Source organism: Spinacia oleracea, chromosome 5 (genome assembly GCF_020520425.1).
Source record: "Spinacia oleracea cultivar Varoflay chromosome 5, BTI_SOV_V1, whole genome shotgun sequence".
Classification (NCBI taxonomy): domain Eukaryota; kingdom Viridiplantae; phylum Streptophyta; class Magnoliopsida; order Caryophyllales; family Amaranthaceae; genus Spinacia; species Spinacia oleracea.
The window spans coordinates 12,139,626-12,152,979 of NC_079491.1; the positions used below are offsets into that span (position 1 = coordinate 12,139,626).

Here is a 13,354-nt window from a genome sequence, read left to right on the forward strand (position 1 = left end):
ACCCAAAACTAGCTCCGAATTCGTATTATCCCTAAGGATAAATCGGGTGGTAGCACCAAAAAAACAATGTGACAACTAATTCGGGAGTTACTAATTGACAACTTATCTACCTTATGTTTATAGACTAAAATATTCTGACTGACTATGGTCTAAAACAAGACGTTTAAATGAAATACTAAGGCCCTGTTCTGTTCACCTTATTTTCACTTATTTTAGGAAAAAATATGTTAAGATAAGTTCAGTTAAGTTCAGATAAGATAAGATAAGTTCAGGAAAAATAAGGGTTGGCCAAGTAAAATTTATAACTAAAATAAGTTTTGATAAGTTCTAATAAGTTCAGATAAGTTCAGTTAAGTTCAGATAAGATAAGTTCAGGAAAAATAAGTGTAAATAAGGTGAATAGAACGCAGCCTAACTATGCAACGTAACATAGGTTTTTTTTCCAGTTTCCCGTCAAAATATATTTCCTCAAAATCTCTATTTTGTTTTTTATTTCTATCCTTTTTACTAACTTTTTATGTATGGAAAAAATATATTTGTTTAATTGTAATTTGCTAAAAATAATATTTTAGTCAAATCGTTATATTAACGATAAAAATAATATTACTCAATATTTTGGTCAAATCAACATATTAGTATATCGGTTTATTTTGGTCAAATTAGTGTAAGTTGTTAACGTATATCAAGCATATAAAATATGAAATACGTAGTAAGACGAAAATCATATACTATATATGATGATTAAATGAGTATGTTCAAGATTTATAATTAAGAGAAACATTTCAATCACATATATTACAAAGTATTATAAAAGTGGCCATATAATTTTAGAATATCCGTGCATACATAAGATCTAATAGTTGAATCGTATCTGCATGAACTTTCTTAAAGACTCTCCGTAGAATCAAATTAAAAGATGTAGCTAACCACCAAATATTATTTCATTACTAGTGTTTGTTTATACAATGCATTTTCGGTAACTTAATAGAGGGGGACTTATGTGAACTTATTAGGTTTGATTGAAACATACGAGATTTAATTAGATTTGATTGCAAGAGAGTAAACTTAGGGTAATAAATTTACTGGATCTAATTGAGTTGATTGAAGCTTATATAAATCACCATACCTAAAACTTACTCGGTATTTTCTACGTTGAAAAAAATGCCCCTCAATGATAAAGAAGAAACGTCATTTTCGGTACTCAAACACAACTTTATTTGAAGGTTACTACATACAGTACGGAAACAATCTACGCCAACCAAATATGATTGCTCCAATATGACTCTCACATTAATCAAAATCCAAAATCAACTCGAACTATTTTTCATCAGAACTTTAATCGGACCGTAATAACTTTAATCAGACACTTAGACCCCTAATAATTTTGTTGTTTGGGTTAAATTAATTGGAATATTAAGACCGATGACCTAGTGGTCAATGAGAGCTTGACATAATAAGTATCAAATTCGAATTTTCCATCCCAATTTATATTTTGTATCGCCTGGCTCATTCGCGCAAAAAAAAAAAAAAAAAAAAAGGTTGAATGTTAAAGTTAATGGACCACGATTGAAACAAGGCAGCACAATCTGGGCCAATAAAAAATAGTCATTTTAACCCAAAGTATTAATAAAGCCCTAGCGCCCTTTCACTTCTCACCGTTCTCACCGCCGTAACAGAGAGAGGAAGAGATAGAAAGAGAGGAGAAAGAACAGAATGCCGGCTGGTCATGGTGCTAGGGCAAGAACCAGGGATCTGTTCGCACGGCCTTTCAGGCGAAAGGGTGTGATCCCAATCTCCACCTATCTTCGTACTTTCCATATCGGTGAGTATGTTGATATCAAGGTTAATGGCGCCATTCACAAGGGTATGCCCCACAAGTTCTACCATGGTCGTACTGGCCGTGTCTGGAACATCACTAAGCGTGCTATTGGTGTTGAAGTCAACAAGCAGGTATATCATCTTGCATATTTCTCTTTTTTTCCCCAATTGTTTTTGCCTGATTTTGTCGTATAATTGCCGTTTTATTTCTGGGTTTTATGTGGTTGATACTGGAGATGGTTTAGGTTATTTTGGGTTGATTTTTGTCCGTATGAATGGAGGAATTATTGTTTGATTTTGTTGTAGAAATGCTGAAAATTTCTGGGTTGAACTGAGATTAGGTTTTTTTTTGTTATGTTTGACGGAGACATGTTTGGGTTGATATGGGTATTCGGAAAGGAGCCAACTTAGTTTGAAATTGTTGTTTTGTTAAATTGTTCTTTGGGTGTGATCCCAGTCTCACTTACCTTCGTACTTTCCAACTTAGTAATAATTATGGCTTTCGAATCAACTCTGGAGAAAAGTGCAATAGCATACTTGTCTGCAACCTTGTACACAATCTGGAATACGAAGTATTAGAAATCAAGCTATATGGAATGGTAAAATCCGTATTATTAATTGAGTAGGTAAAGGAGATACAGAGCATAGTGAATCATAGAAGTAACTATCTCTTAGGGAATAAGGTGTTTGAAGTTGATAGAGCATGGTTTGTATCCTTGGGATAAAATGTTAGATTGGTACTCCATGGTTGTAACTGTTGTAACTTGTAAGGCTTAGTCTTACTGTTGTATGAGTGGATGATGTATTTTGGCAATAATATAACTTAATTTCCAAAAAAGTTGTAATATTGGTTTTTGAAACAATTTTTGGTTGGATATTTGGTCTGCTGAATGCAACATGTTATGGATATCATGAGGTTTATACTTCTGGTGGTGAAATGTTGTGGTGTTTTAGGCTTAGAAGTTATACGAAGTTGATGAATGAAAATGTTGATTTTGCTTGCTGGGTTTTGTCCGAGTAAACTATCTTCTGAATTTGGGTGGCTGAAATGACTCCTTTCCCGTAATTCATTTGTATTTTGTGTGGGTTCAGTGCATATTGAATATGATTAAATATTTAGGGTGTTAGGGTTGTGGTGGTACCTAAGTAACTAAGTTGTCTTGTTTCATCATTCAATGTTTGCAATCTATGTTCTGGTGAGTGTTATTGTTTGGTTATCTCTGTTCACTATGTACTCCGTAACTTAATATGTTGCTCGCCAATTTCAAGATATATTAACATTTAGTATTTTGGTTGTTGAGCATACCTATCTCTGTAAAGTATTGCATTTGAATTTTCAATATACTCAGTATGAAACCAGATTTGTAGATGTAAGGTTAATTTGCCAAATCAAATTTATGTTTTATGCTCGTCTCAGGCGTCTGTAAGGTTAATTTGTCAAAATCGAATCCATGTTTTGTGCATCAACCCAACCTGTAAGGTTAATTTGGGCTTTTAATATATGAAACCAAATTGCTATGCATCAGCTCAACCTGCTAGTTTGTTGAATATGTGATTTTCGGTTAGGGAAGTGTGTGATATCTTACTGTTTGGTGATTGCTCTTGTTTAGGTGGGCAACAGAATTATCGCCAAGAGGATTCACGCGCGTATTGAGCACATTCAGAGTTCACGGTGCCAGGAGGAACTTAAGAACAGGATAAAGAAGAACGATGAGCTCAAAGCCGCTGCAAAGGCCAGAGGTGAAATCATCAGCACCAAGAGGCAGCCCCAGGGTCCCAAGCCAGGGTTTTTGGTAGAGGGTCAAACCATTGAGACTGTTACTCCTATTCCCTATGATGTTACCAACGACCTCAAGGGCGGTTACTAAGTCTTGTCTGTTATGGTTTTGCTTGTTATCTTGTTTTGACATTTAGGTTTGAGGTGTTTTTAAATGGTGCTTTCAGGTAGAAACAGCACTGTACATTGGGCAAAATTTTGCACAAAATGAAGGAACTCTTGTCTTTTTGTTTTAGAGAAGTGAAAGATTTTTGTTTAACCTATATACTACTTCCTCCGTTCCTAAATAGTTGCAGCGTTTTGACTTTCACGTTTGCCAACGCATAACTTTGACCATCAATACTTATAATTATGTATTAGTAAAAATTATAAAAAGTTGATATTTTTAAAATATATATTAAGACAAACCTAATAATACTTTGTATTATAATTTTTAATTTTATTTATTAGTAGAAAATTGAGGTCAAAGCAAGACAAGTGAATAGTGTCAAAAGTCAAAATGGTGCAACTATTTAGGAACGGAGGAAGTATGAATTTTGCTCAAAACAGACACAGGAACAACTTCAACTTGGCAACTGATTCTAGTCATGGAGAGTAATAGAGTATGATTGCTTCTTCTTGAATCTTGATGCAGGAGTTACTGATTGAACTAATGGTCTACCTTGTGTTTAACCACTGATATTTTGACTTAACTATTATTATAAAAGGGGGAATTTGTTATCCACCAAATCAAACACTCCTCTGGTGTAATTGAAAAGCTAATTATAATGATCCAGGATCTTGCCCAGACACCGGGGAATGAAGCCAGCGTTACAAAATGACCAAATTTACCTTCAACGGTAGAATATGACCGGCGATGATTGCCGTATGTTATTCCAGCATACGGAGTAGCTTCTAATGATCACATTCACAGATAAAGAAAAAGTATTTCCCGAACCTCCGTACCCTGATTCTATCTCGCTTAAGTTCTAAAGTCTAAACCCATTGAGTATTGGCAATGTTGCACCACCAAAAGAGGTCCCGGTGGATTTGGCCCGATAAAACACTAATGAGTAATGATTGAACGACTCCAAGTCTCTAACCAATTCAAAATTCCATGATATGCCAGATTAGGGTTTTGGATATTAAATTATTAACTATTAAGCAAATTTTGTGGATTAAAATATTACGGAATACAATTATTGAATAACATCTCTTTTTCTTTTCTACTCATCTGTTTTAGCTCCCACTCCCATCTTTTACATTTCCTCCTTAATAAATGAATCGAGATCTGAACTTCTAAAATAGATGTAATGACGACGAAATGAAGAAAATCAAGATTGAATTAAACTTCATCGAAATCGTAGAGAATAAGAGTAGCTTTATTATTTTAGTAGGGTAATTTTATATGAAAGAAGGACAATGGTATTTTTTTAACTTTATGTCTAATAAACAAATTGTGCCACACAAATATTATGGTAATCACGGACACGCAAAAGCTTTGGGTCGACCAGTCGCTAATCATTGACCTTGTTAAGGTCTTGATACACAACTATATATTAAGAATTTAAGATCATTGATAAATAATTCATTACCTATTTAAGTAAGTTAACACTAGCTTCCTTACACTATTACACTCTTACACACTAGGTGTCCGCCCGGTATCAAACTACAACAAGTGAATGCAATTAACTCTCTGTTAAGCTAACTATGGTGTAGAATAGTATAAATGTGACACGAACCTTTAACAGTCAAATTTTTTTTTTTAAATAGGGAAAATGCACATTTCATAGGTGGATAAAAGGAAACTTCTCAAAGTTTGACCTAGGGAATTCACAAAGAGATTTTAAGGCCATGTTTGGTATACCGAAAAAAGAGGCTAGAAACGTATTTAGGAGCTTGATACCATTTCAATATGTTTGGTTTTAAAGTAAGTACTAGTAGAAATGAAGAACCCTTACTCCACCCTTTGTTACTTGTCGTCCTCAGTGGTAACAAACATCTGACATTAATTTCTATCCTATATTCTTACAAACATTTCCCAACAAAATTATTATTTTTGGCAAGAAATTTGGCCCAGGAAGCTATTTTTACAATTTTGGCCAATAAGTTTGAAGTCTTCTAATGTAAAGGATCACTTTTCATAATTATACCAAACAACTAATTATATAAAAAAAAAATATTATACCAAACAACTAATAATGATAAGGTTTAACATTACCTTCTAGCTTCTTTTTTTGACGAGATATGCTTAACATTAGTTACATTACCTAATCATCTTATCTCATCTGTTTTCAATCCATTTTATTTCCTAAATTTTTACCAAAAGTGCTCTAAATAGCAATCCTCGTAACAAATCCATCTTTTTTTCTACAAAAATCAACCATTTAAGAAAAATACCAAACGTTTATGGTAACAAATACCACCTGTTTATTTTATTTTTGTAATAGTTACGGTGTCTATAATTCCTATAAGTACCACCTGTTTTATCTTGCATAACATAAAAATATTGAAACAATAGTCTCTCTTAAAAGAAAATTTATTCGTTCTTTTGGTTTCTTTTAAAATGTCTAATTTTTCTCAACTAGTTTTTGGTTTTCTGGTTACCATGGCCTTTATTACTAATGTTCAAGGTTGGATCGATGCTCATGCAACGTGTTATGTCGATTATCAGAGTAAGTTTGCATGCATGAACGTACTTTACAATATATTATAATTTATTACATCTTCTTGCTCCCATGCACATAAGCAATTAAGTTTGTTTTATGTTGATAGAGTGCGTTTTATTCTAAGGTGTTAGGTGTATATAAGAAATATCAAACATTTCGGTCCCCTAACTTTCTTTTTTAATTTGCAAAAGACTGACCATAAACATGATAAATCGTAAAATACACCCTTATTTAGTTAGTTGACATCTTGAGCAATTTTGTGTTCTAGACTGTTGCCTGCTAAATTAAGACAATGTAGTGTCACACCAATTTTGATATACTTGTACATTACACATATATGCTAATATTTTATAACATGAAGTTTTTTGTACCATCATGTCTTTCCCTCTCATTTTGTGTATCCATTTTGTAAAATCAACGTGTCTTTTTAATTTTAGTTTCACATTCCAATTGCAATTGAACAATTTTCATCAAACTTACTCTTACATTATTTTAAAAAGAAAGTGTTTCGTTCAATTCTTTTTCTCTTTTTCACATAGATAACTTTTTAAAAAGTAAAGAAACCCCGTTAAAAAAATCACTTAGTTGTAATTTATTAGATCCCATTTATTATGCTTAAAATACTAATTTAAACCCTTTATATCTGCAATACTGAATTGTAAATACGGAGTACTAATTAGTAGTAATATTGTTCTCTTACATCAATTGCGATTTGTGAGCATCATGTTTACATAATTACATACATTTGTTTATATCTTTTCTTTCCTTTAAAAAAAGTCTCTACGGATTAGTTTCCTTTATGTTAATATGAATTTTCGCAATTTATGGACTTCAACTTATACGAAGCACTATTATGTTGATTTAATGATTTAAATAACGTACACTAATATATTTTCCTTTAATCAATTTAAATTCGTGCCAAAAAATTGCATATTATGTGATGTAATTTTATTGTTACGTTGTTGCACAATGCAGAGGGTGCATGTGGTTACGATACAATAATCGAAGGATACGGGCTCAGGACAACCGCTCTAAGTACAGCCCTATTTAACAAGGGTGCAGCATGTGGATCATGTTTTGAAATCCAATGTAAAAACTCAAAATGGTGTAAACGAGGTGCGGGCACAATCAAAGTCACTGCCACCGACTTATGTCCGCCGTCAACCGGTCCGGCGGCATGGTGTAATCCTCCACAACATCACTTTGACCTTTCCCTACCCATGTTTATGATGATCGCAGAGTACAAAGCTGGTATAATACCCGTACAATACAGGAGAGTTCCGTGTATTAAGCAAGGAGGTGTCAAGTTTCTTGTAAATGGAAATCCTTATTTTCTATTAGTACTAGTCTTTAATGTTGGAGATGCCGGAGATATTATAGACATGAAGATTAAGGGTACGAGCAACAAATGGGTACAAATGACGCGAAATTGGGGCATGAATTGGCAAGTTGGTACTACAGCTTGGACTAGTGATCAATCCTTGTCGTTTCAAGTGACTAGTAGTAATGGGAAAAAAGTGCAGCTTGATGGTGTTGTGCCACGAAATTGGCAATTTGGTCGGACATTTGAAGGAAAGTTTAATTTTAAATGAGGGTACTAAATATAGATTAAAAAAAATCGCTAAATGCAAAATAATTTAATTGTTTTTTAAATGTATTATTCCTAATTTACCCTTGTTTTAACTTCACTATTGACAACCGATAACTTCTGAAATTTTTAACTTTTGCATCGACGCATCGTTGTAAGTATGTAAGTATTTGTGATCAAGACTATGAAGGATAATAATGAACAAATAATTCAAATATGTATTTTTATCACAACAAGTTATTATGCTTGTTAACTGTTTTTTTCCCATGGTATAACAGTTATTCCTTCCGTCTCTTTTTATTTTTACAGAATTGATAAGCGGTTTAACAAATAATTTATGTGGATATTTTTTTTTTAAAAATTATTTTAATTTAAACAATGTAAATTACGTTTCTTAATAATGTTTTCACTTTTATCCAAAATTTGATATTGAGAAACTGAGAAAAATTTAATGTTTCAAAGGAAAAGTGTAGGAGATTTAATTATCCAATCAATTTCACATTTTTAATCAATTACATATTTGTTCACGTTAGTTGTCCTATTTGTCAAAAAAAAAAAAAAAAAAAATATTATCACTCCTCAACGATATGATTGTAGGAAATACCGTTATTTTGTGTGTGTTAAATGTTTAAAATATATTAACCAAAATGAGCACAAGGTTAAACAGCCAACAACTTAACAAAAAAAATTCAACGGGAAAAACAAGCTATCACTAAAACCACTCTAGGAGGCTCCTTAGTGAAGCATTCCAAATTCCCAATCAAGAAAAGCTATCCTCCACACCCTGGAGATGATTACACATAAAACAACGAACAAAAACAAAATGTTAAATTTGTCTACAAATACTTCTGACATCTAGAGAAGTTTTCTGGAATATATATACGTGAGTTTCTTTCTCTCCATAGCATATAAATAGTAATACGTCTTTATTAAAAAAAAGACGGTTGAGGATCACTTAATTACACTATAGCAACCTTCAATTACTTTGGCGCACCCCTGTAAAAAACCGGAAGTATCCTTTTTAATTCTTTGGTTTCTGTATGAAATAGTTAACTATATTTTGTTCAATCTGTATGAAATAGTTAACTCTATTTTGTTCAATCTGTACGAAATAGTTAGTTCCACTATGTTCAATATATACGAAATAGCTCATTCTGTTTTGTTCAATCTGTACAAAATGGAAGTGTATATTTCATATAAGTTACATGAAGTGACTCGAAAAAAACAGAAAAAAACGGATATTACCTCAATTCCAAGGTTTTCCAAGTCAAAAAAATCGTCCATGTCAATCCAAATACGTATTCTAATTTTATCACGTACACGTTACACTAAAAAAATTCAAGTTTACGTGAACAAAAGGGTAAAGCTCATAATCATGATATTCCTAGCATAATTTCGGGTGACTTGACATTATGTTCTTCAAGAATAATCATAAAATCGTGGCTATCAGATTGTTATTGAATACTCCTATGTAGTCTAGGATAAAAGCTAAGTCAATTTTTTGATTATTTATCACAAATTACGATTCATTTTGTATTAGAAAACTTAATTCACGCTTGGAACACAAATGACATGTCTAATAATAGGGGAAAAGGTTGAGAGAAAACAATAAAAGTTGGGGTTAGGTTTTTTTTTCATAATGAAACAAATGAAAGAAAAAAGGATTGCGTCAAGTAAAATCATGCTGCATTTAGCACCCCATAGAAAAGGGTGGAAACAAGCTCTAATATTATAGACCAATTACACAGTTTCTTCAACCTTTGGTTTTGTGAGTAGTTTGACATATATTGATTGCTAAACTTATCTAAATTATACGGAGTAGATCATATGTTGTTTGACGAAAATCCAAAGATATTTTATTTAGTAATTCTGATTTTTTTTTAAAAAAATAGAAATTCGTGCACAATGCGGGCTCCTAAACTACTTACCTTATAAAAAATGTTGTAATTAACCATAGCCGGATTTTAAACGTTGACTCAAAATTCCAGGATTGACTTTTTAATATGCATCTCACATGTCATTTAATTACCCATTCTTGTGACATGCCATGTCAGATGCATCTAGTAAAGTCAATCCCGAAACCTTGAGTCAACATTCATGTTTCCACATTTCCGCCAAATGTAGCATCTTTTTTTCCTACAAAAATCAAGCATTTAAGAAAAATATAAAACGTTTATGGTAACGAATCCTTCCAATCTATTAATTACTTCTATATAAAAAAAATGTGTCCTTGATGAAATGACCATGATTTATTTCCAAAAACGGCTAAATTATTTTGCCAATTTAATTTTATAATTACTACGGTTTCTATAATAATTCCTATAAATACCACCCGCTTTTATCTTGGATAACATACAAATTAAAACAATAATCTCTTTGTGCTTTTGGGTTTTTCATTTTATTTTAAAATGTCTAATTTTTCTCAAATGGTTTTTGGTTTTCTTGCTACCATGGCCTTCATTACTATGGTAGATGCTCAAGGTTGGATCGATGCTCATGCAACATTTTATGTCGATTCTCAGAGTAAGTATAAAGTATGCATGTATGACTGATAATACACGTACGTACTTTCGATTGGAGCAACCATTATACACTTGATCGATCTGTTGCATTTTAATCTAAGCGTATAATTGTACCCTGTATTGTGAATACACATTTTCTTGCTCACCTCACATAAGCATTCTTGTTCGTTTATATGATAGAGCATATATTAGAGTGTGCCATATTCTATGGTGCATATAAGAAATATCATACATTTCGGGGGCCCTAATTTATTTATTTTTTAATTTGCAAAAGACTCGTACATAAATCTGATACTACGTAAATCATAAAATACACCCCTATTTTGTTATTTGACATCTTGATCAACTTTGAGTTCTAGACTTGTGCTTACAAAATTTAGACAGTATAGTGTAACGCTAATTTTATTCATTTAACACATATGTGCTAATACTTTTAAATAGGAAAAATGGAATACCATCAATCCACAATGCAACATGTCAAAAATTAAACTATCATCATGTCTTTTCTCCTCCATCTATTTATCCATTTTTTAAAATTATCATGTGTTTTTTTTTATCTTTATTAGTTTCACATGACAATTACAATTGAATAGTTTTCATCCACTCTATATAGTCTTACGTTGTTAAAAAAAACAAAAAATAAATAAATTATTTCCTTTGAAAAAATAAAGAAAACCCGTATTTCGCATAGATTCAGTAGTTAATACCATTAACAGAGAATAACCTAACACTTAATTAGTATTAATCAGTATTAGATATTTAATTAGATTCCATTTATTATGCTTAAATTACTATGGAGTAATTTCCACCCTTTATTTGCAACGATACGATATTATTCTCTTACATCAATTGCGGGTGTCATGTTAGTCATGTTTAAATACGTTTTTTTCTTCTTTCTCATTTCTATGGATTTATTACATTTAATTAATTATGAATTTTCATAATTAATATGAAACATTATTATGTTGATTGAAATATTTTTTTTGAGGGAGATGTTGATTGAAATAACGTATGGAGTACATTGATGTTAGTTTTGCCCACCAAAAGTATATTATGTGATGGTAATTTCATTGTTAAATTGTTGCATATATATACAGAGGGTGCATGTGGTTACGATACAATAATCGAAGGATACGGAGATAAAACAACAGCTCTAAGTACAGCCCTATTTAACAAGGGTGCAACTTGTGGGGCCTGTTTCGAAATCCAATGTGCAAACTCAAAATGGTGCAAACCAGGCGCGGGCACAATTAAAGTCACTGCCACCGACTTCTGTCCACCATCAACTGGTCCGGCTGCCTGGTGTAATCCTCCATTGCAACACTTTGACCTAAGTCAACCCATGTTTGTCACAATTGCGGAATACAAAGCCGGTATAGTCCCCGTACAATATAGGAGAGTTCCGTGTGCTAAGCAAGGAGGTGTCAAGTTTCTAGTAAACGGAAATCCTAATTTTCTATTAGTACTAATCTTCAACGTTGGAGGTTCTGGAGATATTACGGACATGAAGATTAAGGGTTCGACCAATAATTGGGTACCAATGTTGCGAAATTGGGGAATGAATTGGCAAGTTGGTGGTACACCTTGGACTAGTGATCAATCTTTGTCGTTCCAAGTGACTATTAGTGATGGAAAAACATTGGAGCTTGATGGTGTTGTGCCACCAAATTGGCAATTTGGTCAGACATTTGAAGGAAAGTCTAATTTTTAAGAGGATCAACAATTTTTTTTTTCATGTAATGTGATTCAATAATATTTGTAGACTGTGATTTTTCTTTTCGGTCACTAATTAATCAAAGGTTTTTGTTACATATATAATATACTACGTATTCCTTATGAAAAAGTATAATACCTCGTATGCGAAATTCGTCGTGTTACCTACAAGAAAATTATTATTAATGATCAATTTCTACGGGGTTACAAATTACCCTTACTTACTGCAGGGTTATAGATTACCCTTACTTACTGCAAGGAGATTGTCATAATTGACTAACCTCGTTGCAAAATACAATTGAAATGGGCATTAATAGGTTTAACTAGCTTATTTGGGCTGAATATTTATAATGGGTCCAAATAATGTATCATGAAATCTTTCACAAAATAGACTAATTATTAATATATAGATAGCTATGCACCTATCTGTACATGCATACGCGATTAAACGGTTGCGTTTCATCGATAACAAAAGCACGCAGCTATTCTCTCACCATTCTTCTCTCTCCTCTAACCTCTCACCATTTTCTCTCTCATCAAAACCTCTCACCGTTTTCTCTCTCATCAAAACCTCAAACTCTCTTTCCTCCATTGAAGTCACTCTTTCTCTCTCCTCCCAAACAATCCGACCTCCTTCCCTCCGCCTTTCACCGCCGCCTCCCTTCGATCTAACAACCGTCACTTTCTCAACCGCGCGCAGCTACTCAATCGTGTTAGATCCACGCGACACTGCGCCATAGATATTGTCGCTGAAGCCTTCTCCTCCCCTGCGACGTTGCCTCTCTGATCTTGTGCCATGGCGGTCGACAATCTCCGCCGCCGAACATCGATGCTCCGCTCTCTGGAATTTTCTCTTTCACCGCCGACATCGAAGTCTCTCTCGGCATTGTCTGACTCATGCTCAACTAAGAACCGTGAATCCTTCCTTCTCTTAATCTGGTAAGTTCTATCTCCTTCGTTTGTATAACTTACTAAATTTGAATTTACTAATTTCGGACGAATTTTTTTGAAAGTAATTAGTTGTTAACCCTAGATTTTGTGTGAATTTGATTGAGAATTTTCATGTCCATGTATTCAATTTTGTGTGTGAATAGTTCACTTATTTCGTCAATTAATAAAGTCAAATTGCAAATAGTTTTCTGATTTAAGTGTCAATTTTATGAATTTTAATTTGATGGAGAAATTGCAATTTATTCATTATTGATTATGATTTGGTGACAGATTATTTGATAAAGAATTATAAGTGTGATTAGAATGAACAACATTTGTTAATTTTGATATTGTTGTT

General features: G+C 32.8%; 3 protein-coding genes across 3 annotated transcripts; all 3 read left to right on the forward strand.

The window, feature by feature from the left end:
- Positions 1-1,630: 1,630 nt before the first annotated feature.
- LOC110789874 (60S ribosomal protein L21-1) lies at positions 1,631-3,858 on the forward strand. Its single transcript, XM_021994572.2, has 2 exons — positions 1,631-1,950; positions 3,429-3,858. The coding sequence occupies exons 1-2, from the start codon at positions 1,714-1,716 to the stop codon at positions 3,684-3,686; spliced, it is 495 nt and encodes a 164-aa protein (XP_021850264.1). The 5' UTR covers positions 1,631-1,713; the 3' UTR covers positions 3,687-3,858.
- A 2,227-nt stretch (positions 3,859-6,085) lies between these two features.
- On the forward strand, positions 6,086-8,048 carry LOC110789853 (expansin-A23-like). Its single transcript, XM_021994548.2, has 2 exons — positions 6,086-6,249; positions 7,219-8,048. The coding sequence occupies exons 1-2, from the start codon at positions 6,141-6,143 to the stop codon at positions 7,833-7,835; spliced, it is 726 nt and encodes a 241-aa protein (XP_021850240.2). The 5' UTR covers positions 6,086-6,140; the 3' UTR covers positions 7,836-8,048.
- Positions 8,049-10,207: 2,159 nt separating this feature from the next.
- Positions 10,208-12,064, forward strand: LOC110789840 (expansin-A23-like). The gene is made up of 2 exons (XM_021994539.2): positions 10,208-10,354; positions 11,451-12,064. The coding sequence occupies exons 1-2, from the start codon at positions 10,240-10,242 to the stop codon at positions 12,062-12,064; spliced, it is 729 nt and encodes a 242-aa protein (XP_021850231.2). The 5' UTR covers positions 10,208-10,239.
- Positions 12,065-13,354: the final 1,290 nt, after the last annotated feature.

Bases quoted from the DNA above. Each gene is read 5' to 3' on its own strand.
- LOC110789874 (XM_021994572.2), top strand. From the start codon at position 1,714: ATGCCGGCTGGTCATGGTGCTAGGGCAAGAACCAGGGATCTGTTCGCA. The intron at 1,951-3,428 runs GTATATCATCTT...GCTCTTGTTTAG, and splicing joins GTGTTGAAGTCAACAAGCAG to GTGGGCAACAGAATTATCGC.
- LOC110789853 (XM_021994548.2), top strand. From the start codon at position 6,141: ATGTCTAATTTTTCTCAACTAGTTTTTGGTTTTCTGGTTACCATGGCC. The intron at 6,250-7,218 runs GTAAGTTTGCAT...TGCACAATGCAG, and splicing joins GTGTTATGTCGATTATCAGA to AGGGTGCATGTGGTTACGAT.
- LOC110789840 (XM_021994539.2), top strand. From the start codon at position 10,240: ATGTCTAATTTTTCTCAAATGGTTTTTGGTTTTCTTGCTACCATGGCC. The intron at 10,355-11,450 runs GTAAGTATAAAG...ATATATATACAG, and splicing joins ATTTTATGTCGATTCTCAGA to AGGGTGCATGTGGTTACGAT.